The following is a 24,410-nucleotide window of genomic DNA, read 5'->3' on the forward strand; positions in this document are numbered from 1 at the left end:
GGAAAACGCGCGTCCAATAGCAGGCTAACAGTGCGCTCCTTTGGAGCGCACTGTACTGTATCGGCCTGTATGTCAATGAAACCTGCTTGCAATGTTCCTAGTATATGCCAGCCCTACGGGTCTCTAACTTTCATGGGTACTTTAAGAATAAAGAAAAGTTTATAACTCTTGCACACTTGAATGAAAAATTTCATATTGACATATTACTTTTAGGCTTTATTATTCTTTTAAACAAATTCTAATCAAATTTAGTTACAAATAAGTTGCTGTTTTCCACTTGCTTTTTTTTTTTTTTTTGTTATTTCTGAATGTTACTGAAGCTCTGATTAAATACTATCTTTTGAGGTATCTAATTGTCATTTCTGTAATCACTGCCCTATCACAAAGTTTAATAAAATCTTCTAGTACTGGGAAGGTAAATGTGGTCAGCGATGACGTAAAACATGATCTAAATGTATTAAATCGCCATACAAAGTTTTCAAGTACTTCCTACAGTAGTGCTCTGATTGTTACATTTCTTTTTTAAACATGTTGTACTGGATACTTCCAGACTTCTTCTGCTGTGGCACTTAATAGATTAGAGTTGCTTCTTCTATTGCATATTAGAGTTCTCAGTTAAGAGTGGGAGAAGGGGGGGCGGCTTGAAAGAGGGGTAACTCCTTAGGGTGTTAGCCTTTTGGGGTCACGTGGGAACATGGACGCCTGGCGGATGTTGTGCAGTCCCAGATAAAGCATAGTTACTCGCTCCAGCCCTGCAAAAGAAAAACCACATTATTTGCCTTCTGAACTTTACAGTTAGGAGAGCTAAAAACCTTTCCTATACCTTAGGTTTAGAAAGCTGTATGGCAGAGTGTACTTTACAATTAAGAAGAATCCCCCTTAATTCCACACCATGCCTTAATGATGATTGCATCCTGGCTCTTCACTGGCTGATGTGTCCTTGAAGACTTCCAGTCTATGTATTCAAAATTACTGTGCAACCAATTTTGGTGCAAAACACATAACTGGCACCAGCTGACTACTAAACTGAGCCAATGCAATTTGCTGTGCATTATCTTGCCGAATAAAGCATTGTTCATAAACTTTTCAATTTTGTTTTCGAGATCAAGGTTGCAAGAGTTACTTAACTAGGCACAATGAACTCTATTTATCCGCTGACACTAACCTCGGGCTTGAACGTGACCTGGTACGAACTATAATGAAAGAAGATACCATACCTATGCCACCGCCTGCATGTGGAGGTGCTCCAAAACGGAAGGAATCAATATAAGCCTTAATTTTCTCCAAGTCTAAGAAGAAAAAAATAACTTTGGTAAGAAGAAATGCAATTTGTTTCTCAATTGAGTTGAAGGTACTGAGACCTGGTATAGATAAGGTTTATCTGAACCCTTTTGCTTACCAAAGAATGGTGGGGGGGTGACTGTCAGGCTCAGTGAATCCCCACAGAACACAGCATTTCATTTTCAAGTGGCTGTTTCAGCACACCCTACAATCAGCAGTGCCCTTCCATGAACGACACGTATACGCTCTATTGGGCTGGCCCAGTGGCAGTGCTGCACACTGCCATGCGGAAGGTCCGCAATTTGATTTCCAATCAGGTTTTCTGCATCCCAGGTTGATCTGGGCTGGGGTTGCTGCAGAGGCCAATAATATGCCTCAGGACAGTTGCTTCAATTGCCAGACTAAAGAACAATGGGAGGAAAAGTCAAATAAAATAGGGGAAAAATCCCCAAGTATTTGCGAATGTCCAGAAGAAGCAGAAGAGAGGAAAAACTACTGGGCTGGGAAAAAAAAAAAAAAAAAGGTTTCTCTCTCTGTCCAGTTCCTACTAGACTGTACCCTATTAATGTCTTCACTTTTCATTCACAGCAAAGGTAAGCAAAAAATGTATACAGTTCCAGCCATCAGGTTTAGAGCCCCTGTCTAACACAGTACAGAGAGGGAAGGCTGCTAGCTGCTGCTAAACTGGTGGCCACTACTGGCCAACCAGTCGCACTGAGGGTGCATGTCAGGAGGTGCCCCGCCACCCTGAGGGCCAGCAAAGGGCATCTCTGCCTTCTGGGCAATCCACCTGGAGAAGTCTGGGGGTGGCAGAAACTGCTGGGAGCTCCCTACCCTCTTATTTCCACAGCAGGTCCATCTACAATAGCATTAAGCTACATAAAACAAGTCCGTGTAAGGAAGTTAGCATTACTGCTACCTGTAATGCATTTATTCTGTGGCTGCATGGGATTTCAGTATGTAGTGCCCTATGGCAACTATCGTAAGCATTATAACTACTGTATTGTTTCTTTCTCTCTAACACTGCATACTCATTACACCTGCTGCAACGTGTTCCTCACAGTCTCTCTCATTGAACCATCCAGCCACATTGCAGTCTATCCAAAATTCAATTGCTTGATTTATCTTCCACTGATGTCACGATCATGTAATCCTTCCGTTTAAGTCACTACATCGGCTCCCCATCTGCACACAGTTCAAGCTGCTCGTCCATTCACTCTGCAGCTCTTCATTACCTCTCATCTTATCTTCCCCTAGAATCCTCCTTGTGACCTCTGTTCTTATCTGTGCCCTTCTCCTCTAGCCCCAGCTCCTGACCCAGCTTCTCCCCATCTTGCTGCATACCTAAACTAGCCTTCCCGAGCTGGTGTGCATTGATCTTTTTGACCATACTGAAATCTCAGCTAAAAACTCCCCTTTCTGATGCTTCTGTTAAATCTTAAACCCTGATCATAGTGTTCCTAATTTAACCATGTTTTTCTATGTCAAATACATTTCCTGAAGCCTCATATTTGTCTTGTCAGTGTATCTCGATTAGACTGTAGGCTCCAGTGAGCAGGGACTCTCTCTTATGAGTGTCTGTACAGTGCTATACAAAATGATATGCAGTAGTAATACTGATGGACAAATTTAAGAAAAAATTAAAATGAAACTGAACTATATTGGTAAAGGACTTTGTAGTAAGAGGAGTGGCCAAAAGATTGCTTAGCTTAATGTGTTTACAATTTTTTTTTGTTTTTAAGTAGTATGTTGGGGAAGTAGATTGTTATGACAGGAATTAGTAGCTCAGGCTAATGTCAGGCTTATGATGGGATGAGAAGACGATTTTCTGCCAATTTGAGGCATAAAAATCAGATGCAAACAAGTAACAAATTAATGCTGTCCTTACCAATGCCATGATGTTGCGCCCTTTTTGTCAGCAGCTCAGGATCATGAACTCTTTGAGCTCCAGACAATATCTCCTCTCCTCTCATGAACATATCATAGGAATTGGAGTATTTCTGGAAAAACAAACATGTAATTAAAATGAAAGTTATTAGTATGGAATAGCTGCAGCTATGAAGTTTGCAATAAAAGTTTAACTCTTGGACAGAAGAGCCTGCTTTAATGCTAACGAGCCTTTATAGCATCCTGTACAAACAATGCACTACCATGCAGCTTTATTTCATTCGCACAAGCTCCAAGCTAAGGTTATGTTAACTTGGGGGTTATATTCCAATCACTATAACATTGTTCCAAGTCTCTTATAAGTAAAATAATGTATTATTTACTATAACTTTTCTGTACAAGATTTGTACACACTTCAGTTTGACTCCTGAATTATTTTACTTCCTGAATACTATAAACTTACCTTAAGATTCCCTACTAATATATAAATATATACAGTGCCTTGTAACATTTTCACACCCACGTACATTTTTCACATTGTCTAAAATACAAATCAAAAGGCATTTTTTCAATGATCTATTTAACATGCTGTACACTTTCATTGTGAAAGAACAATATAGACATATTTCAAAAGTAATTAAGAATAGAAACCCAAAAGTCTTCACACTCCTTGACTGAAAACTTGGTGGAAGCCCCTTATACAATAATAGCAGCCATGTGTCATTTAGGATAAGTGTCTACCAACTTTGCACAGCAGGATGGTGCAGTTTCTGCCTATTCTTCCCGGCACGTCTTCAAATATTGATAAATCACACTAAAACCAGGTAAGTGAAGAAAAACAAAAATTGAAAGTCATAACAAAAAAAACTGTACTATCAATTCTATATTAATCAATGCTTGTGAGCACTGCTCAAACTAATTTATGTTTCTTCATTTAATCTTCAATTCATTAATTAATAGATGTTCCTCAGGACACATTGGAGCCCACAGGACATGAACTGAAACTGCACGGCATATGCACACTTGTAATCATAGGTCAAAAACCTCTGTCCAAACTATACTTTATTCTGAAAAGTCACTTATATTTCTTTTTTAAATTATATTGTATAATAAACTTGACGAAGCTTTCAAAATGAGGCCATTTTATTTACAGCTTGCTTTGCAAGAAACCACCCAACCAAAACTGACCGTGGCCAGTGTTTTGCGTGAGCTGCTTCAGGGTTAAGTTCTAAATCTTTTACACAGAGTTAAATAATTAAACTCCTGCCTGTACTCCGTATGTGCACATCTTTCAATATTGCCACAAATTTTCTTTTTGATTCAGGCCTGGATTTGACTGGTTCACTCAAAGGGTGTTCACTTTCTTCTTGCTGAGCTTTTGCTTTGTGCTTAGGATCATTGTCCTGCTGAAAGGAAAATTGGTTCTTACCTGCTAATTTTCGTTCCTGTAGTACCATGGATCAGCCCAGACAGTTGGGTTTTGCCTCCCATCCAGCAGATGAAGAGAGATAAATTTTGACTGACTCTGCCACTTAACCCGGGGTGCCAGCTGCAGTCTGCTAGTATTGAACTGTACCCCAAGCCAGATACAAAAACCTTTAAGAACCAATTGAACTATCTTACAAAAAACAAACCTTGCCATTCACCAAACCCTGTGTAGGAGTACAAGAACCTAAGCCATTCTTCATAGGAAAACAAGTGATCAAGCAGGATCTGCAGAGAAAACAGGCAACCGAGTGGACTCTCCAATACCCCCTCTTCCTGAACTGGGCGGGACTCTGGACTGATCCATGGTATTACAGGAATGAAAATTAGCAGGTAAGAACCAATTTCCCTTTCCCTGTACGTACCAGGATCAGTCCAGAGAGCAGGGATGTACCAAAACTTCCCTACAGTGGGTGGGACTGCGAGAGTCCAGCTCAAAGTACACTTTCGCCAAAACCGCCAGACTCTGGAACCTGGACATCCAAACGGTAATGCCTGGCAAAAGTGTGTAAAGACTTCCAAGTAGCTGCTCTACAGATTTCTTACGGTGATACGTGCTGGCATTCGGCCCAAGAGGTCACTAGCAAACAGGTAGAATACGCCCGAAGACCGGATGACCCTGAGTAATGTATGTCGAGTTAATGGCCTCCTTCAACCACCGCGCAATAGTAGTCCTGGAGGCTTTCTGCCCCTGTCTAGGGTCACTCCAGAGAACAAAAAGATGATCAGACTAGCGGAAACTGTTAGTCATCTCTAAGTAATGCAAGAGAGCCCTCTTCACATCCAACTTCCGCAACACTTTGGACTGAGGAGTGGAAGGGACCAAGTCTAGAAAGGATGGCAGTTCCACCGACTGATTTAAATGAAAATACAATACCACCTTAGGCAGAAAGGAGGGGATCATTCTCAAGGATACTCCTGAGTCCATAATTTGCAAAAAGGGCTTCCCTACAGGATAAGGCCTGAAGCTCAGACACCCGTCTGGCAGAAGATATTGCCACCAGGAAGATCACCTTCAAAGTAAGATCTTTCAAGGTTGTCCACTTCAAAGGCTAAAAGACAGGAAACAGAGAGTAGGATTAAATGGACAATTTTCTCAGTGGAAGGGAGTGGGCAGTGGAGTGCCTCAGGGATCTGTATTGGGACCCTTACTTTTCAATATATTTATAAACGATCTGGAAAGAAATACAACGAGTGAGGTAATCAAATTTGCAGATGATACAAAATTGTTCAGAGTAGTTAAATCACAAGCAGATTGTGATAAATTGCAGGAAGACCTTGTGAGACTGGAAAATTGGGCATCGAAATGGAAGATGAAATTTAATGTGGAAAAGTGCAAGGTGACGCATATATTTATTTTATTTATTTTTTCTATACCGATGTTCCTGTATATAATACATATCGCACCGGTTGTGAAAGATAGGGAAAAATAACCCATCTATAGTTACACGATGTTAGGTTCCATATTAGGTGCAACCACCCAAGAAAGAGATCTAGGCGTCATAGTGGATAACACATTGAAATAGTCGGTTCGGTGTGCTGCGGCAGTCAAAAAAGCAAACAGAATGTTGGGAATTATTAGAAAGGGAATGGTGAATAAAACGGAAAATGTCATAATGCCTCTGTATCGCTCCATGGTGAGACCGCACCTTGAATACTGTGTACAATTCTGGTCGCCGCATCTCAAAAACCATATAATTGCGATGGAGAAGGTACAGAGAAGGGCGACCAAAATGATAAGGGGAATGGAATAGCTCCCCTATGAGGAAAGACTAAAGAGGTTAGGACTTTTCAGCTTGGAGATGAGACGGCTGAGGGGGGATATGAGAGAGGTGTTTAAAATCATGAGAAGTCTAGAATGGGTAGATGGGAATCGGTTATTTACTCTTTCAGATAATCGAAAGACTAGGGGGCACTCCATAAAGTTAGCATGTGGCACATTTAAAACTAATCGGAGAAAGTTATTTTTCATTCAACGCACAATTAAACTCTGGAATTTGTTGCCAGAGGATGTGGTTAGTGCAGTTAGTATAGCTGTGTTTAAAAAAGGATTGGATAAGTTTTTGGAGGAGAAGTCCATTACCTGCTATTAATTGAGTTGACTTAGAAAATAGCCACTGCTATTACTAGCAATGGTAACATGGAATAGACTTAGTTTTTGGGTACTTGCCAGGGTCTTATGGCCTGGATTGGCCACTGTTGGAAACAGGATGCTGGGCTTGATGGATCCTTGGTCTGACCCAGTATGGCATGTTCTTACGCCTCAGTGGGAACACTGAGAGGAGAGTATCACCGTGCTGGTGGCTGAAAGGAATCAGTAAGTTTTTGCTTGGGACATTGTCTTTCTTAAAAATATTGGGGCAAAGTTAACTATTTGGGAATATTATTTAGTGTGTTTGTGCTTTTAATAGTCAGTAAGACAGTGAATAAACAAGTTAGACTTTATATTTTTAAATAGTCAGTCAATTAAGCAGCTAGTAAGCAGTAGGGTAGTGTGTTTATTTTTAAAAGTCTGTAAGGCAGCTAGTAAGCAGAACTGAGTGTTTGTATATAAAAAAACCCCAAACACCACCCCCCCCCCAAAAAAAAAAAGTAGCCAGAAGCTAGAAATAAGCTAGGAGCAGTGAATATCTAAGTAAAAAGGTTGAAAAGTTCAGTCCAGTTACTCACCTTGGAAAGGTGTTGAGGTAGTGTGACTTGGTTTGAATAGGGACCAACATTTGTTAATCAAGAGAGGAGTGAGTCACTCTAGCTGACTAACTAAAGTTAGACTTTTGTATTTCCCAACCCACCCCTAGCTCATCCTTTAATTTATAGGCAGATGCCACTTTCATTAAAAAAAAAAAAACAACCCAAAAAAACACCACCTCCAAAAAAACTTTATTGAGAATTTGATCAGACCCCTGTAGGCCACTACCAGACATATAGTGAATTCACTAATACATTTAAAGGACCCAGGAGTCTGGACTGATCCGGGTAAGTTCAGGGAACTTCCTTTTTCGGTACCATGAAATAGATGGAGTAATGACCCCGCCTTCGCTCTTCTGGAGGCACCGGCACGATGGCTCCCAACTCTCGAAGGCGGAGGACGGTGTCCCGAACTGCCACCCTCTTCTGCTCGTAAGAGCACGGGGAAACCAGAAAACGATATCTTAGAGGCCGAGCAAATTCTAAAGCGTAGCCTTTTTCTATGACACTTAAGAATCACTGATCAGACGTGATCTTGACCCACTCCTCGTAGAAAAGAGCCAACCGGCCCCCTATTGCTGGCACCAAGGAGTGAGCCGGCCTCGCCTCATTGGGGAGAAAGGTGAATCTTCTCCCCAGGCCTAAGTTTCCCTCCAGGATCTGCCTGTACTTTGCATCTTTCCTTTGATATTCAATAAGCTTGAAATTGTAGAACAGTCAACATTTTCCCCCAGTCTCAGCCAGAGACCTCTGCAGTTCTTTTAAAGTAATCTTAGGCCTCACAGGGACCTTCTGCAGTAGCTTCCTTAACCCTTGGCTACTGACTTTGGAGGGACACTGATCGCTGCAGTGTCTTGGTGGTACCAAACTGTTTCTCCTTTACAGTGATAAACCTGACTATGCCCCAAGTGATAAACACACTGACATTTTCTTTTAGGCTTCTCCCAATTTGTACCTTTGAATAACATTACCTCAGAGTTCTTTCTGCAGTTCCCTGTTTAGCATGTTTTCACATTTGCTTCAGATTCACTTCATGCAAACAAAACAGCTTGATTCTTCATTCAGAATTATTTGAATTAGCTTAATTATTTTGACTGGACAAAGCTGAGGGCTCTATTTAACTTACTATGGTCCTTGTTAAGACACTTTTTTTGAACTGGAGTTAATTTGGGTTTGCTATGACAAAGGATGCAAAGACTTATGTAATCAAGACTTTTTGCTTTATTCTTCTTATTTATTTTTGGACTTTTTCTATAATTGTTCTTTCACAATACAAGTGTAGAGTATGTTATGTAGATCAGTGAAACAATCTCCTGATTTGTATTTTTTTTTAGAGAGCAAAACGTGATAGATGTACAACAATGTGAAGATACTTACAAGGCACTGTAGATGTACCAGATATGGCTCTTGATGTACGCTTAAAGCAATATTCTACTGCAGGGGTGGCCAACTCCAGTCCTCGAGAGCCACAAACAAGCCAGGTTTTCAGGATATCCACAATGAATATGCATGAGATAGATTTGCGTATAATGGAGGCAGTGCTTGAGAGCCTATTTGGCCACCCCCGTACTACTGTGATCAGATTCGTCCGTCACAATAAATTCTCTCTTATTCTATAAGGCTGGCCCCCCTGGATCAGGCCACAGCACGGTACAGGAGAGTCCAGTTCAAGTGTTTTGTCTGACATGCCAAGCAGGGTTTAGCCATGCTACAGAGATGAGAGGCTAAAGCCCAAGGAGGGAGGAAGGGAAGATGTCTGCCATTTCTGCGGCCATCCTTGGAGGGGACTTCCCTCAAGGCTCGCCAGGGTAGAAGTATCACCTGGGCCTGCTGTCTAGGCTCTGGGGATTGATATAAGAGAGAAAAAACTATGGACTAAAATGCATGAAACCAGAAATACAAGGAAAGATTTACTCACAGGATTATGTGGGTCTGGCATTGTATAGAAAGGCCTTACAGCCAGAGGATATTTGTCAAGAATGTAGAAGTCTGTATCATACTGTGAAACAGAATGCATGCATAACAAGTTAACAGAAGTCAATTTATAAAAATTTGATACAAAAGGAGAAACAAAAAAAGGTAGAAAATTCATTAGGCCATCACATATGCATTAACATTTCGGTAATATTACCTTCTCTTTCACCAACCGTCCCAAAAGTTTTTCATTAGGTGTGCTGAAACAACAATGTAAAGGTGACAGATCAGTGACAGATCTCAAGATCATCCCACACAACAGTCCCTTAAAGGGTGAAAAATACACTATGGAGACTAAAATTAGATTGAAATGTACAAAGGCACTGTTTAGTAGTGTTCATTTCTGGAGTCTGTTCAATGCTGATGGTGAAAACATGGATCACAGACCACAACTTATTGCAATTAGCAAGTAAAAAGCAAGAAACATGACTGGAAATTCCACCAACTCTTTACTTCTAGTGTGCATGCAATATGCAGACAAGACCCCAAATGTTCCAGTCATTCAAGCATTTGTGCTGATGAATCTATGATAAAGGATCAGAACTAACAACAGGGAAAATATGGTCTGAATGCTAGAGCAAAGAGCAATGTTTGTTTTTTTGCTTTTAAAATCAAATCTGATTCACAAACATGTAAATACAAAAAAAAAAGGCATAATAGACTAGCTTTGGAGTAGTAGCCTAGTGGTTAGTGCAGCGGGCTACAAACCAGGGTTCAAATCCTACTATCCCTCCTTGTGACTCTGGGCAAGTCACTTTACTCTCTGTTGCTTCAGGCACAAACTGAGTAACTTTGATACCAGTTCACAGGTGCACATGTTCGTACGTATGCTGGCTCACTCCAAAGGATGCGGCCATATTATAACATTCATGCATATATGCGCGCATAATATAACAGGCTGTACGGGCGCACAATTTTATATGGGTGCGCAAATGCTGCCTCTACTGCGTAAGTGTAGGGATTTTAGTAGACTTGTGCCATTCCAATTACCAGTTTCTCCAGGTCATTTCCAGTTCACCCAGGTAAATAGCTTAATTTTTACCCTGTTAGTACCAACCCTTAAAACCCCACTGACTAGCCTAGAATTTATTTTATTACGTACACGCCATCCACAGCAGTAGTAAAGTTACATGGCAGGGGAACCCAACACGCACTTGTGCGCGTAAATACGAGCACATTTCATGTTAAAGTCCCAGAATGCCCATGTTCCACTACCCAGACCATGCCCATCCATTTTTTGTAACTTCTTATTTGTGCATATGCCTTTTAAAATCGGTGTGGTGTGCGCCAGCCGGAAATTCTCGCATATATCCCAGTCTGGGTATGTGCCAGGTTTTTAAAATTCATTCCTTAGATTGTAAACCATTTGGGGATAGGAAATACCTACAGTACCTGAATGTAAATCTGAAGTGTCAAAAAGCAGAATAAAAACAACAAAACAAAAAAACTAAAGTGAGCTTTTGCCACATAATAAATTTGTATTAAAAAAATCTTTTTTCATGGTCTATTTTCCAAGGGCTCTTGTTTTCTACAGGTGAATACCTATTCTACTTTAGAGTAAAACAACATTACAGCTCATGTGAAATATCCAATATTTCAATGGTATGTTAAAAAAAGATCCATGGCTCAATGCTTTTAATGACATAGAAAATCTCATTCTACAATAAAAAAAAGTAATGGCTATGAAAATGGGTCCTAACCTGACAACTAGGATATACATACTATAGATTACTGCCTTTTTTGTGACATGATGCATGAACTATGAGTTTCTTCTGCCATGATCTCTGTGTTCTCTTGGGCACATCATTTTATCTCCCTCGGCCTGTTTACCCATCTGGAGCTAGGCATACTAGCTGTAGCAACATTGTTTGTTTGCTCACTCAGGAGCCAAACAAATGACGCTGCCACTCCACCCTCCCCAGAGCTTGCTGCACATAGATTTCTCATGCAGTTGAATCTGTCTGATGAACACTGCCACATAATTCCAAATGACCAAGATGAGTTTCTGTCACTTAACTTCAGCTACTCAAGCTGCACATGAAGTCATCTCAGAAAGTGGAAAAAGTGAGTGCTACCACAATATGCTAAAACAATAAAGAGTTAAATAAATAAAAAAAAGGTAGCTGAGTAGAAATGGTTCTTTTATAATGCCAAAGGATTCAGGATGCAAGGTTTTGGGATTACTGAGGTCTTTTCCTCTGGCAACATCTCAGTAATCATAATACAGAAGTTGTTTCAAGTTTGAGGCATCTGTGCACACATACAGTGTGTGCACACATGCTCGGTATACAAACGCTGACATTTTCTTAGGAGGATAGCAGCAGGACTGTGGAGAGTATACCAAGTCTCTGGATCTGTATACCTGAGATCCTCTTCGTCTCCCATCTCTACTCCTGCCTCCCTGAGCATGGCCACGCCCTCGCGATATTCCAGACGCAGAGTGGGTTCCAGAAACTTGAAGGGCTCGCTTGGAAACTGTCTGCCCACCATCTGAATCTCTGTCTGAAACCTGTAAATTGTAACAGACTGATTTTGTTTTCCTTTTTTAAAATCCAAAATATAAAGAGAAATACAATTATAAAAAAAAATAAATAAAAATAGCCAAGTACTTGGGTAAAGAGATGACATCTCTATGAGGCTAACATATTTAAAGATGAAAGCTGATAGGACTACTAAAGTCCTTTTTTTTGCAGGATCTCTCATTTGATCATTGCAGTGCCGGGTTTTGGCCCCTGAATCTGGCCATTAGGTGTCATCATCAAGCAATCACAATGATTCCTTCTCCCCAGGGGCTATAAATGGTACCTCTGCAGCATCCCCAGCTGATCCTGGGAGCAGATGACTCAATGCGGGGCATGAACTGAGGTCATTCCTCATGGTAGTGACTAGCACTAGCACTGAGCTGGCCCTGTTGACCTTTATTTCTATGTATTTAAGTGGAATAACATGGCAACCGCATTACATTAGAAAATCCAGAATCCACAATTTGATTGCCATTGCAGTACCCATAACTGTCCACAAGATGTCCCCCGTAACCTAAATTAGCAAGCACAAGTCTTATCTATTGAAGGGCAGCAATAGCAACCTGAAAAATCTAGAACAATCAGCACTAAACTGTGATTGTGTGTATACGTTACATAAAAGAATCAACTTTTTCCCCTCATATATTATCTCTGTGATTTGCTTTGTGCTGACATTGATGAAGTGGCATATCAAATTGAATTAAACTATTTTTTTAGGTTTTCAATTTTTTGGCATCACAGATTTTATCACTGTTCTACCTATCCAAGTGCGTACCAGCAGCAAAATTTACTGAGCTTTTCCCATTACAGAAATCAGACAGCATCATCAGCTGTCCTTCTTCAGAGATGTCCTAGAAGCTCTATCATCTCAGTCACTCTGGAAATTTTCCATTGGGTAAAGGACTATCGACGAGGACAATCGTCCAGCCCCCAAACACCAACAGTCTAGTCTGCAAACTGTGCAGTTTCTGCTACCTGTCGGAAAGATGCCCTTCCAAATCTGGCTCTCCCTCCCCATGACCGATGCTGTGCTATACTCCTGACAGAGAGGGTCTCTGTCTCTAACACCCAGGGTACTGCCTCGCAGCAGAGAACCAAAACCTGCACTGCACAATACAAACTTCCACAGTGTGGAATGAGACACACGCCTGAAGGAGGAACTTGAGCTCCTCTGAAAGTTATCAAAACTTAAAGCATCATAATTCCATTTCCTCTAGGCCAATACAGCAAATAGAACTACACTGTAATATAAATATGATATTATATATGACTAAAAAAAAACCATTTGGGTAACTGAGAAATGAGTAAGAAACACATTCTGATTGAAGTTTTGGGACCACAGCAGAAGCCGCTAGTCTAGCTTCTGAAGTTTAGTAGCTTGTGCAAGACTACAGCATATACACACAGCACAATGAAATTATTGCAGGAAGGCAGAGACGCACAAATAGAACGCAGAATAGCAAAGTCCTCAAAATAGCCCCAGAAAGACATTCAAGCTAAATATACAAGTGATTAACTATATAAATCATAGAACGGGATGAGTTTTTTAAGCTTGCAGTTAAATTGTACAATGTGTGCCATTTTCACCAGCACGCATCATAATCCCAAGAATAACAGTAACACAGTAGATGATGGCTTTAAAAAAAAAAAAAAAAAAATCGATCAATTTGCCCAGTTATTTATATTATCATGAATACATCCCAGCTGCCAGCCCTAAACCACAACTACTTTGTAGGATTATCACTCTCCATCCAGGAGAGTGGTTGCCTTCTACCATCCTTAGTAGACTAATATACTTATGTAGTTCATACTCAGCTGCCCTCCCTTTCCATGTCTATCCACAATGCTAGGTAATAATTTAAACAGCTTTCAATACTAGCCTGGCTGTTACCCTAACATGTGACCTCCTAGGCCTAGCTACGTGAACACCTGTGTTTCGGCTAGGACTTCTAATTATTACTGCACTTGCAGCCTGCCAGACAGACCCAGATATTTGTTAATTCCAGATTCAAAGCTGAATCTAAATAGCTACCAATACTAGCGTGGTTACTGTCTGAATATCCGGCCTCCTGTGCAGCCTGTTGGACAGATCCAGCTATTTGAAAACCTGCATTTCCTCTAGGACTTCCGGTGAGAATAATGAAAATAATCCTTTTAGCTATAAAGCTGTATACACACTGCAATATTGAAGACTTCTTTATTGAACCACTGTCATTTTTAGTCACTGATGTACTGACGGGTGATTGCAGTATAGTCCAGCTATAACAGTACAGTACAGACCAAGGGTTAGCTGACACTTATTGGATGGCCTTGAAAAAGTCTCGTAACTATTCTGTGTGTTTATCTGAGGATACTCCGGAAAGCATATTCTAAACCAATCTACAATGCATTTTTATAAATAAAAATATTACGGATGGGTCAAAATAATGTTATAAGCGATTGAAGCCTGCCCATAATAATGTCTAAGTTCATATCAGAACCAGAGATCCTTAAAGCCCAGTTGTGAGCAGAGTTTACAATTAAGATTTTTTAGACAAGGGTCAGTTAGATGGCTCAGTAACAGTGTCACTGAGCCTCTCTGGCATCCCCAGCCCCCGAGCATAAAATCTGACCTGGGAACAGATGAACTGACTGCAGTGTGGTCCAGTGAAAACAATGCTGCACATTGCCACCGAACCATCTAACTGACCCTTGGCTAAACACCTTAATTGTAAACTCTGTCCTCATCTTTGATATACTCCTGGTTTCATATAACTGTGATCAGTGATTATAATTCAAAGAACTTTGCCTATAGGCATATGACTATTATGGGCAGGCTGTAATCACTTATAACAATGTTTAACCCATCTATAATGCTTTTATTCAAAGAGCGCATTTTAGTTTGGTTTAGAACAGTGGTTTCCAATCTGGGGTCTGGGAGACCATCACAGGGGGTTTGCCGGGAAGGATACAAGAAGGTTTAGCTAGAAGAAGAGTGGGTTGCTGCTACCTATGATTAGCTGAGTTACTGCTACAGACTACGATAGGAGAGTGAGGCTCCATTGCTGCCTCATAAACGTCAATCCGTTGTGCTGCAGGCCGGGAGGAAGAGTGACAGAGAGGGGCCATTCACAGTCATTAGGAGTCTCAGACTGCACTGCCACATGTCCAGCAGAGGTGGGGAAGAGAGGCATAAACCCCACTGCTGCACATTGGGAGTATGCAGGGAAGAGAGGAGAATGGTGTCTGTCAGAACCTTTAGCAGCCGGAGGAAAGCAGGGTGATCACAGCAATGAGGAGCATTTCCCACCACAACTGGCATGGCAGAGCGAGAGGGGGGCAGGAAAGCTACACTAAAAGTGGGTGGAATGACAGAGGAAGAAAGGAGGAAATGGGACTGGGAAAGGCAGAGGGGAGAAGGAATGAAGGAAGGAAAGGAGGATAGGGAGAGAGACAGAAATTCATGACTGACCTGGTTAAGGAGTGTGAGAGTGGATGGCAGAGAAGAGCACCAGAGACTGGAGGAGGAAAAGCGGACCAGAAGCCAGGAATCATGCTGGACCACAGATAGGGAAGGACCACCACAGTCCAGGAGGGTGGAAGAGAGGACCACCAGGTATCAAGCAGGAGGGGGAACGTGACAACAGCCAGGTGTGAATATGATATTAAGCATTTAGGGGGACAGACAGACGTGGAGATCTCATAAGCCTTCTTCCCTTTGAAAAGCAGGCTATTGTTTTGCTTTTTCCAAATTATTTTGTGACTATCATTTTCTCTATGTGTTCCTAAAAATAAGAAAAGAATAAAACAGAAGCTGGCTAAAATGGGGTCAATTTTCAAGGACTGTCATTTTCAAAACTTTTTTTTTATGTGGGTAAACACCTGTATACCAACAAAAAAACACCATTTAGAAATTTCCACTGGGGGTAAAAGTACCTCCAGCACACACACTTTCATTTGCTGGGGGGCGTGGAGAAAGGAGCAGGGCTAGTTAGGTTGGAGATTGAAAATATGTGCAAGAGATTTAATTTTGAAATCCTCGTGTGTACTCTCACACCTAATGCAGGTGCAAAGTGTGCAGGAACAAAACAGGCCCTTTAGCCTGCCAGCCTGAGCATTCAAAGAGGACTTTCATTGCAGGAGGCACCCGTGCGGATCTTCTGCCAATTCACACCAGATTGCCAGCCTGGAAACGTTTTGAGCTTTCTTTTCTCCATTATAGCAGGAGTGCAAGGTGAAGGCCACTGCTGCCCCAACCTGCGATTATGAAGGCAATTTTGGAATAGCTTTGGAAATTGCCCTCCCTCTGATTTCAGTTTAGATCAGTAAGCATGATTTAATATTAAGTTTTATACATTATGAATGATTCTGGCGTGCATATAATTATTTCTTTTGTTATGGCATGCAAAAATTAAAGAGAACCATGTCGGGGTCTGCAAAACCTTTACAAGCTGAAAAGGGTTCCGTGTTCCATGAAAAAGTGGGAACACCTAGTTTAGAATATCCTCAGATAAATACACCAGAGAGTTAGGTGACTATTTCAAGGCTTCCATGAGCACATCTGATTTCCAGATTAGGTCTTCCACTCCCTGGGTCACTGCAGAGGCAGTGCCTACAGATCCTGGTGGGGTGGGTGTCCTAGTCGTTGCACAATGGTGACACCTAGTGGCCAGATTAAGAGAATAAGAAGGCTGAGAACTCTCTCTGGGTTGGCTGGACTAGGTGAGTTGGCAGGGAAAATAAAATAGAGGGCAGTTGTGAATGTAGACTCGTGGTGCCAGATCCCAGCCATGGTTCTGGCTTCAGCTGGAAGCCCAGTGGAGCAGGAGGAAACTGCCCATGTCTTCGTGCATGACATCACAGCATAGGGTGAAATGCCTTCTGTACCTGAATGTAACTTGTCTTGAGCTACCAATGAAAAGGCCGGAGAAAAATTTAAATAATAAATACAAATAACTCCATGTTTCTGCAGCAAAACAGCAAGAAAATTGATCAGATTGTGAAAATTTGTTTCTTGTTGCAGTCTAGAATTTGAAGATACAGCTTAATTACAGTTTTCTCAATTAAAATATGATTTATAACTGTGAGGAATTAAGACATCAGACACAATGTGCAAAAGTTCTCCTTTATAGAATTTACAGTAAAAACAAAACAAAACCCAAAAGAGATTAATGCTACCGTTTTACCTTTCTTGAAGTCCCTTGAATATCTGTACCAAGGTGTCAGCAATCTCATCCACCACCTCGTGATAATGGTAATTAAAAGCCATTTCAATATCCAGACCAACAAACTCCGTTAGATGGCGGTGAGTATTGGAGTCTTCGGCTCTGAAAACTGTAACAGAAAAGAATAACTCCAATCACAGAAGCGAGTACTGTGCTATTAAAAAGGAACACATGCATTGCACTTCTGCTGCCAGACCCTCCGCACAGGACCGAGGACTGACAATATCCAGTCCCCGTTTTTATGTTATATATCCAAAATAAGAAAAGTGGAAAAAATGCCAGCCTCAGGAGTAAATATCAATGTCAAGGAGTGAGGTGGAAACGCTTCAGGAGAAAACTGTAATCCACAAATTGAGAATCGGGATACTTTTTATTGAAAGTCAAGCAGTCCATAATTAACATACAGATTCAAGCAGCCATTCGTCCTCCGACATATTCATGTTTCGCTTGGGAGCTGCTTCGGGAGGGACAAGAAACTGAACAAAAAGTAGGCTGTATGAAAGCAAGACATTAACAAGTAAATTTTTAAAGGTCCGCGCGTGCAAATACTGGGGTTTACTCGCGTGGCCGGGCCTTGCGCGCGCCGCGTGCATTTTAGAACGGGCCTGGCCACGCCCGTAAACCCCGGTACGTGCACAAATGCCAGGCCTCTCCAAAGGGGCTGGTTGGGATGAGGGGGGAGCAGGACAGGACAGCGGCATCACCAGCCGGGCGCTGCTTTTAAAATCGACCCCTAAGCCTGCTTCAGTTTCTTGTCCCTCCAGAAACCGCTCCTAAGCAAAGACAGACATGTTGGGGGATGAATGGCTGCTTGAATCTGTATGTTACTTTTTATTGAAAGTCAATCAGACCATATGTGTATCTTGATTCTCAATTTGTGGATTATAGCTTTCTCCTGAACCATTTCACCTCACTGCTTGACATTTAGGAGATATATGTTTGTCTGAAAAAACTTCAATACCTGAAAATCTAGCCCAATCTGCCCTGAACACTGATTAACTTAGAAGATGATGGCAGATAAGGAGCCTAAGGTCCATTTTGTGTTCATTCTCTTCCTATTTTGATTCCATAGATGTTACTTGATCTCTGGCTTTGCTCTCACTTCCCTACCATAAGAATTCTCTATGCTTGCCCCATGCTTTCTTGAATTCTATTAACATTTTTGCTCTCATCATCTCCACTGGAAGGCTGTTCCATGCATAACTATGGGCACAATTTCATTCTATAAAATCTAGCACTCTTTGCCCCCACACCTTTGCCTTTAAGTGATATTAATAGGCAATATACTTATAATTATAATTTTTGAAAAGCTCTTCTAGAATCATTATACAAAAGTGAAAGGTTTCAAACTCACTGTGCCGCCCAGTGCACTGTAGGATGACCAACTGGCTCCATATTTTTTTTTTTTTTTTAAGGTCATTCCTGCTTTTACTGCATTGCATGCACAGACTTGAAGTTCAGGTGCCTCTATTGTCTTCCAAGAAAAGGCAGAAGTACAAGTCCATGCAAACAGTGGGATAAAACCAGCACTGGATTAGTCTATCCAGAAAATCTGAAGTCAGCTGGCAACCCTAGTGCATGGGCATCACACCAGCATGGCTCTATCCTGCATCTCCAACTGTAAATGCTGCAGCCTTACCTGGCCCGATGCAGAAAACCTTTTCAAAGTCAGCACAGATACACATCTGCTTGTACAGCTGTGGGGACTGAGCCAGGTAGGCACTGGTTTTAAAGTAAGATACTGTGAACACGTTGGCTCCTCCTTCACTGGCAGCTGAAATAGCAGCAATCCATACAGTTAAAAGCCATAGCCTACGCTCAGATGTGGCAAAACAGAAACAAACTTTGTTTAGAGATCTGCCTGTAAGAGAAATTAAAACTTGAATGCTGTCTAGATATCAGATATCATCCTGACAATATGCTTCATGAGCTGCCTCATTTTATCACCACAGTCAACAGCAAAGCTTTGCTTTAAATATCCTTCGGGTACTGTATAATACAGGACAATCCACTCATATAAATCTAGCTTTTTATTCAGAATAATGAACTTTAAAAACAAAGGTAAGGGATATTAAAAAATCTCCCTAAAGTCTTACACTATTATAGCATTAAATATCGAGAGACTATAGCTGTGCATCTGTATTTCCATCATACACCCTTTTCTCTAGGGGGTTTAATATCATTGCAGCTGGCTCAGGCTGCAATTTCATATGCAAGCTGTCAGATGAAATATAATTTTTTTTTCTCATTTCTTTAGATTATTTGAGCTACAGAGCAAAGGAAAAGCTAGGAGTACTTCAGATTATTTTTGCCAAGCTCTAGATCTACAACAGCACACTTAGGTCAAATTAGAGTCCCCCACCCCCTTTCCAAAAATGCAGGTTATTCCCAAACTTGTATGTGCATGGGCAAATTCTATTTAATATAATGCCACTTGATATCAAAGTCACTAAATCTTTCATAATGCACTAGAAATTGTGCTGCATCACGTTTCAGTGCAAGTCAATGATGTCAGGATCAGAAACAGCAAAGCTGCCGATAGAATTTGTTTGCTGATTTTCAATACCCCCTTTAACCCAAACAATGTATAATCTACTCATAGGGTACCAGGAGATTCTCTTACTGTAAAAAAGTGCTCTCACCAACCCTTTCTAGATGATGAAACAGCTCAGCTTTGCAGTTCCCACATTCAAAGTGCATGCACAAGACCCTGTGATAATGGGAGCGTCTCAATGGCAACTCTGTTCATATATATAATTAATTCTGAAGGGGATCAAATTATAATTTGAAAGATCTGGGGTTGTCTGGTCCTATCTTAAATAAGCACTGCAAAAGGATATGGAGATTAAAACATATGACCAAGCAAAAATGGACCCACGTAAATGCAGTCCCTCGGTAGTACGGCTGGTGCGTGAAATATACCTGAAATTATTTTGGGAGTCTGGATCTCCACGAATCCCCTGCGGATAAGTGTTTCTCGGAAGAGATTACAGATGCCCGACTGGAGGCAGAAGACAGCCTGACTAGTGGACGTCTGTGGGGAAGCAGACAGATGCAATAAATCGTGTATAGCAGAGTAGTCAGGTGCAGCCAGATAAGAAGCCCAAGATAATTCTTCTAGGAAAGCTCAATATGTAATACTGAAGTACACCATTTCAACAGCGATTTATATTCAGCAAGGAAATACACTGCAACTATATTAATATCCATGATTTAACACCCATTAGCCCAACATAAGGAATTTTAGAAATAATTAAGAGTTTTTAAGAGCTTTCACAATTCTTAGGTTCTGTTTATCAAGCTACTGTGAAATCCACTTCGATGAATACGCCGGTTGATAGAATAAGCCTGCAGGACAGTGATAAGTAAAAATTGGTCTAAAAAATACATCTTTTAAAGTAGCAGCTGGCCGTTACATGGCTTGAATGTCTTCAGTGCTATTTTTCTCTGGGAAGAAAATCACAAATTAGAGATATACTCCATGAAGTAAAGCCTTTTTCTATGTAAAGCCCCCCTTTCTCTGTTGGGCAGTTCATCGTTTTATGTAAACCGGAGTGATTTGTAATTCCCACAAGAACTTCTGTATATAAAAATTAAAAATAAATAAATAAATAAATGAAGTATAAAATATTTTCACCATTTTAACCATCAGAAAATGCTATCAGGTGAGTGAGAGATGGCAGTTTCACTCTAGCCTGGCAGATTCCAGTCAGAAGATGCTCCCTTTGACTCTCTGCATGGCAGCTGAAAAGAGCTGGGTAATAAACAAGGAGAGACAACAAACACTCATCTAACCTGACTACTTTCTAGTCATTTGCCATGTAGCGAACTATAAAATATGGAAGCTGATCATCAGTTTTTGACATTGTAATAAACACTACTACAAAAGCAGCAGGGGCAGTGGGGTGCCTTTATGACTGGGAGAGGGAGTGCAAACAAATCAGTTAAGCTCCACTCCCAACCTCGAACCCCCATGGCCAGCCTTGATGCCTGTCTCCTGCAAGCAGCCAGCCTCAAACCCTCAGACCTCCCCCTGGTCAGCCAGCATTGCATCCCCCTGACCTCACCACCAATCAGATTATACCCTCAGACCTCCAGCCACTAGCCAACCCCCAAGCCTTGGTCATCTAGCCTTGGACCCCCCCCCCCCAAATCAGCCTCGGGCCCCTAACCTCAGAACCCTCCAGCCTCAGACCCCCCCCCCCCAGCCTCATGCCTTTGATCATCAACCCCACCAACCAATCAGCTGCCTGCATCCTTCTTTCCTCTACCCTAGTAAGCCACTGACTGTGCCTCCTGCAGGCACCACATTGCTCTCTGAAAAATCTGAGCCACACAAATATCTGTATTCTCTTGTGACTCTGTGCGAGAATACAGACACGGCACAGTTCGAACTTGCAGAGGCCAGGCCGTGCCTGCGGGAAAACCTCTGTGATGAAGCTGCTTGAAAGCTGGTGGGGCTAGGGTCCTGTTGGCGCATCCCATTCAAACATCTATGCATGGATGTATCAGCAATTCCTGAAGCTCATACTATCATTGCCTTGCAAATTTACAAGGAAATCAATTAAAGTGAAGTGGCTTAGCCAAGGCAAGTATTCACTGAAAACAGTAGTTCACCAATCACACAAGTGGTTCATGTGACTACACTGAGCTTCCAGAGAACTCTGAAAAAGGCAAAAAGCCCTTTTCTGCTCATGTGCGGTAATTCCTATGCTGCTTCAAACTCCATTGCTCCTCCCAGCTATAATATTTAGCATTGGGGGGGGGGGGCATAGGAGAAGTATGTGAGTTTGTGTGACTTGCGAACATCTGTCTTCAAAGAATGCTTATTAAAAGTAAGCAACTTCACTTTGTCTACAAGCAGTTCACGTTCACTATAGTCACACACAGACTTCCTAGCTAAAGGATGTCTTCAACAAAAAAGGGGAAAACAGCAAGAACAGCAGCCAATGGGTGGGATGTTTTTCTTGGGAAAAACCTTTTTCTATTTTTCCTTCTTGAAATTATAAAAATGGGCCCTAAGAGGGATGGAGTTCGGGACTGGGAGAGGAAAGAGAGAGGAAAGAGAGAGGAGGTCCCAACCTGCCGGTCCTGGAGCGTAATTTGACCTGCTTCAACGGAGTTTCAGCTATTGGCCAGCCCAGAGTGCCCTGATGTCATCATCTCGGGACGCCAGAGGGGGCCTTTTTAATCAGCCCTGCAGTAGCGCGCATAGGGACTGGGAGAGGAGAGAGACGAAAGAGAAGGTCCCGACCTGCCAATCCTGGAGCGTAACTTGACCTGCTTCGATAGAGTTTCAGCCATCGGCCAGTCCAGAGCACCCTGACATCATCATCTCGGGACGCCAAAGGGGCCTTCTTAATCGGCCCTGCAGCAGCACACAGCTGCCGCTGGTGCGCTGCCAAAGCCGCGTGCTCCAAAGGGGCGTGTGGCTTTGTCCAACTCTGGAACTTTTAACTGCTGCCTATTTTGAAGACCCCTCCACTGTGCATCAATCTGCTGAATCGTATGGGGAAGAAGAGGAAAGGGACTGTTCGTGTTTTCCCTTCCAGTACACCATCAGGGATGCTTCAGTTTGGCATGGGGGCTACTGCCGCCTCTACCTTGGGGAATTCCTCCTCCCTTAGCCATGACTTCTGCCTACCACCTAGACTGGACTCTGTGCCTTTAACAGGTTCACAGGAGAATCTCCCTCAGCCTTCAAGTGCTTTACAGGCTTCTCCTGTGGTGGGGGAATCTTATGTTGGACTCTCAGGCTATGTTAAATGTTTCTAATTCCCTGGTGACATCTGTTCCTGGTACTTTTTCTAGTCTCCTCTGAAAGACCTGCACAGATTACCATGGAAACACTTTGGATTGCTATCAAGGGACTGGACATTTCTCTTGGCTGTTGGCTCTATTCCACCTCAGGTTTTGGGGCATGATACAGTTATTAAGAACAACATAGAACGTATTTCTAATTTGGAAAAGCAGTGTGAAACATTAAGAAAAAGTGACACAGTTTTGATTAAAGGGCAAGAATTTAATCAACGTAGGTTAGAAACCTTAGAAAATAATTCAAGGAGATTGAATTTAAGAATTCTTAATTTTCTTAAGTCATCTAGTATTTCACCTATTGAAATGCTTAGGACATTCTATATGGAGGTACTTAAGGTTCCATATGATACTATCCCTCCTATTACTAAGGCTTTTTATAATCTCTTCTAGACCATCTGTTGAACCTTTCAGTAACCCCCTATACAACAATGTTCTAGATAACAGCTATGCTCCAGGATTCTCAAGTCGATCTTGAGGGCTTTGCCACCTTATTGGTGGTATTTGCCCTGGAACCTGATAGAATCTGGACCATGAAAATGTTTTTTCGTGCCTCAGACAAAAGGTTCTGTGGCCAACAGCTTGCAATATTTCCTGATGTAGCATGTTATAAAATCCAGGGTTCTGTCTGTTCCTTTGGTGGGTCATTGTATAGAACAAGGACACGTTTGCTGATTTATTGTGGACAGTGATTGACAGCGTGTTGAGCACTAAGGCGTTTGCAGACACAGCGTCACTTCTTAATTACAGAGAACAACTTTGGATTCATAAATTGAAAACTGAATCCCCGGCAGGATTAAATGACCAGGTTGACTGGCTATCGTTACTGTGATGTTTCGATTGGTGTGTTACGTTTAAAGGGAAGGTCACATGATATTGTCCCTTTAAAAAGAGGACGCTGTGAATGGGAACTTAGGTTCGCCATTTTGGAAGTAGGTGGTTACAGTGCTTAGCGAGTAAGAAGAAAAGCAAAAGAAAAACGGATGGAATAAGATTGGTGAGCTGAGATGAGTTGTGGGTAAGCGGTTTCCCTTGAAGAAGATGTCGCGAAACCTGGCCATGTCGGGCTAAAGCGCTACCATGGACTATTTCTTCAGCGGCTCAGTTAACAGCGTGCATTGAGCATTTGGCGACCTGGTTGAGAACTATGAATACTACCGGATTGAGCTAAGTACTTTTATGAATAATGGAGAACATATAAATGGGAAGTAATTATTTAATGGAAAGATTTACCTTCTGAAAAAGCGGTCGACTGTTCCCATGTTTTAAACAAAAATTCACAATGAATTCTAAAAAATGTGTTAGAGAAAATAAAGAATCAAAGAAAAATAAGTGGCCGGTGGTTTGTTCGTGATTAAAAGCAACAAGCAGGGTAACTTGGATAGTACCCGTTGACGTTTATAAAACAACCACTGTCCATCATAAAAAAAATTTTGAGAAAGGATTTTTGTCTTTACAGAAAAATTTGTGAATTTTTACTCTTGTTGAGGGATATAAAATTTGAATTAAAGAAAATAAAAAAAAAAAGAACAAAATATTGATTAGGGAGTGTAGG

At 41.6% G+C, this 24,410-nt stretch overlaps 1 protein-coding gene across 4 annotated transcripts in view; it reads right to left on the bottom strand.

Moving 5' to 3' along the window:
- Nucleotides 1–225: 225 nt before the first annotated feature.
- The window catches only part of DARS (aspartyl-tRNA synthetase), a 205,561-nt gene continuing 181,376 nt past the window's right edge, over nt 226–24,410 (bottom strand). For 3 of the 4 annotated variants that reach the window (XM_029605393.1, XM_029605395.1, XM_029605394.1), the window contains exons 10-18: nt 19,964–20,075; nt 18,681–18,815; nt 17,003–17,150; nt 11,678–11,824; nt 9,473–9,515; nt 9,260–9,340; nt 3,170–3,281; nt 1,218–1,289; nt 661–752 (exon numbers count right to left, since the gene is read on the bottom strand). In XM_029605393.1, coding sequence (XP_029461253.1) covers nt 661–752; nt 1,218–1,289; nt 3,170–3,281; nt 9,260–9,340; nt 9,473–9,515; nt 11,678–11,824; nt 17,003–17,150; nt 18,681–18,815; nt 19,964–20,075 — 942 coding nt within the window. Of the gene's footprint in view, nt 753–1,217; nt 1,290–3,169; nt 3,282–9,259; nt 9,341–9,472; nt 9,516–11,677; nt 11,825–17,002; nt 17,151–18,680; nt 18,816–19,963; nt 20,076–24,410 lie in introns of all 4 variants that reach the window. The other variant, XM_029605392.1, reaches the window with a different exon arrangement.

Source organism: Rhinatrema bivittatum, chromosome 6 (assembly GCF_901001135.1).
Source record: "Rhinatrema bivittatum chromosome 6, aRhiBiv1.1, whole genome shotgun sequence".
Lineage (NCBI taxonomy): Eukaryota > Metazoa > Chordata > Amphibia > Gymnophiona > Rhinatrematidae > Rhinatrema > Rhinatrema bivittatum.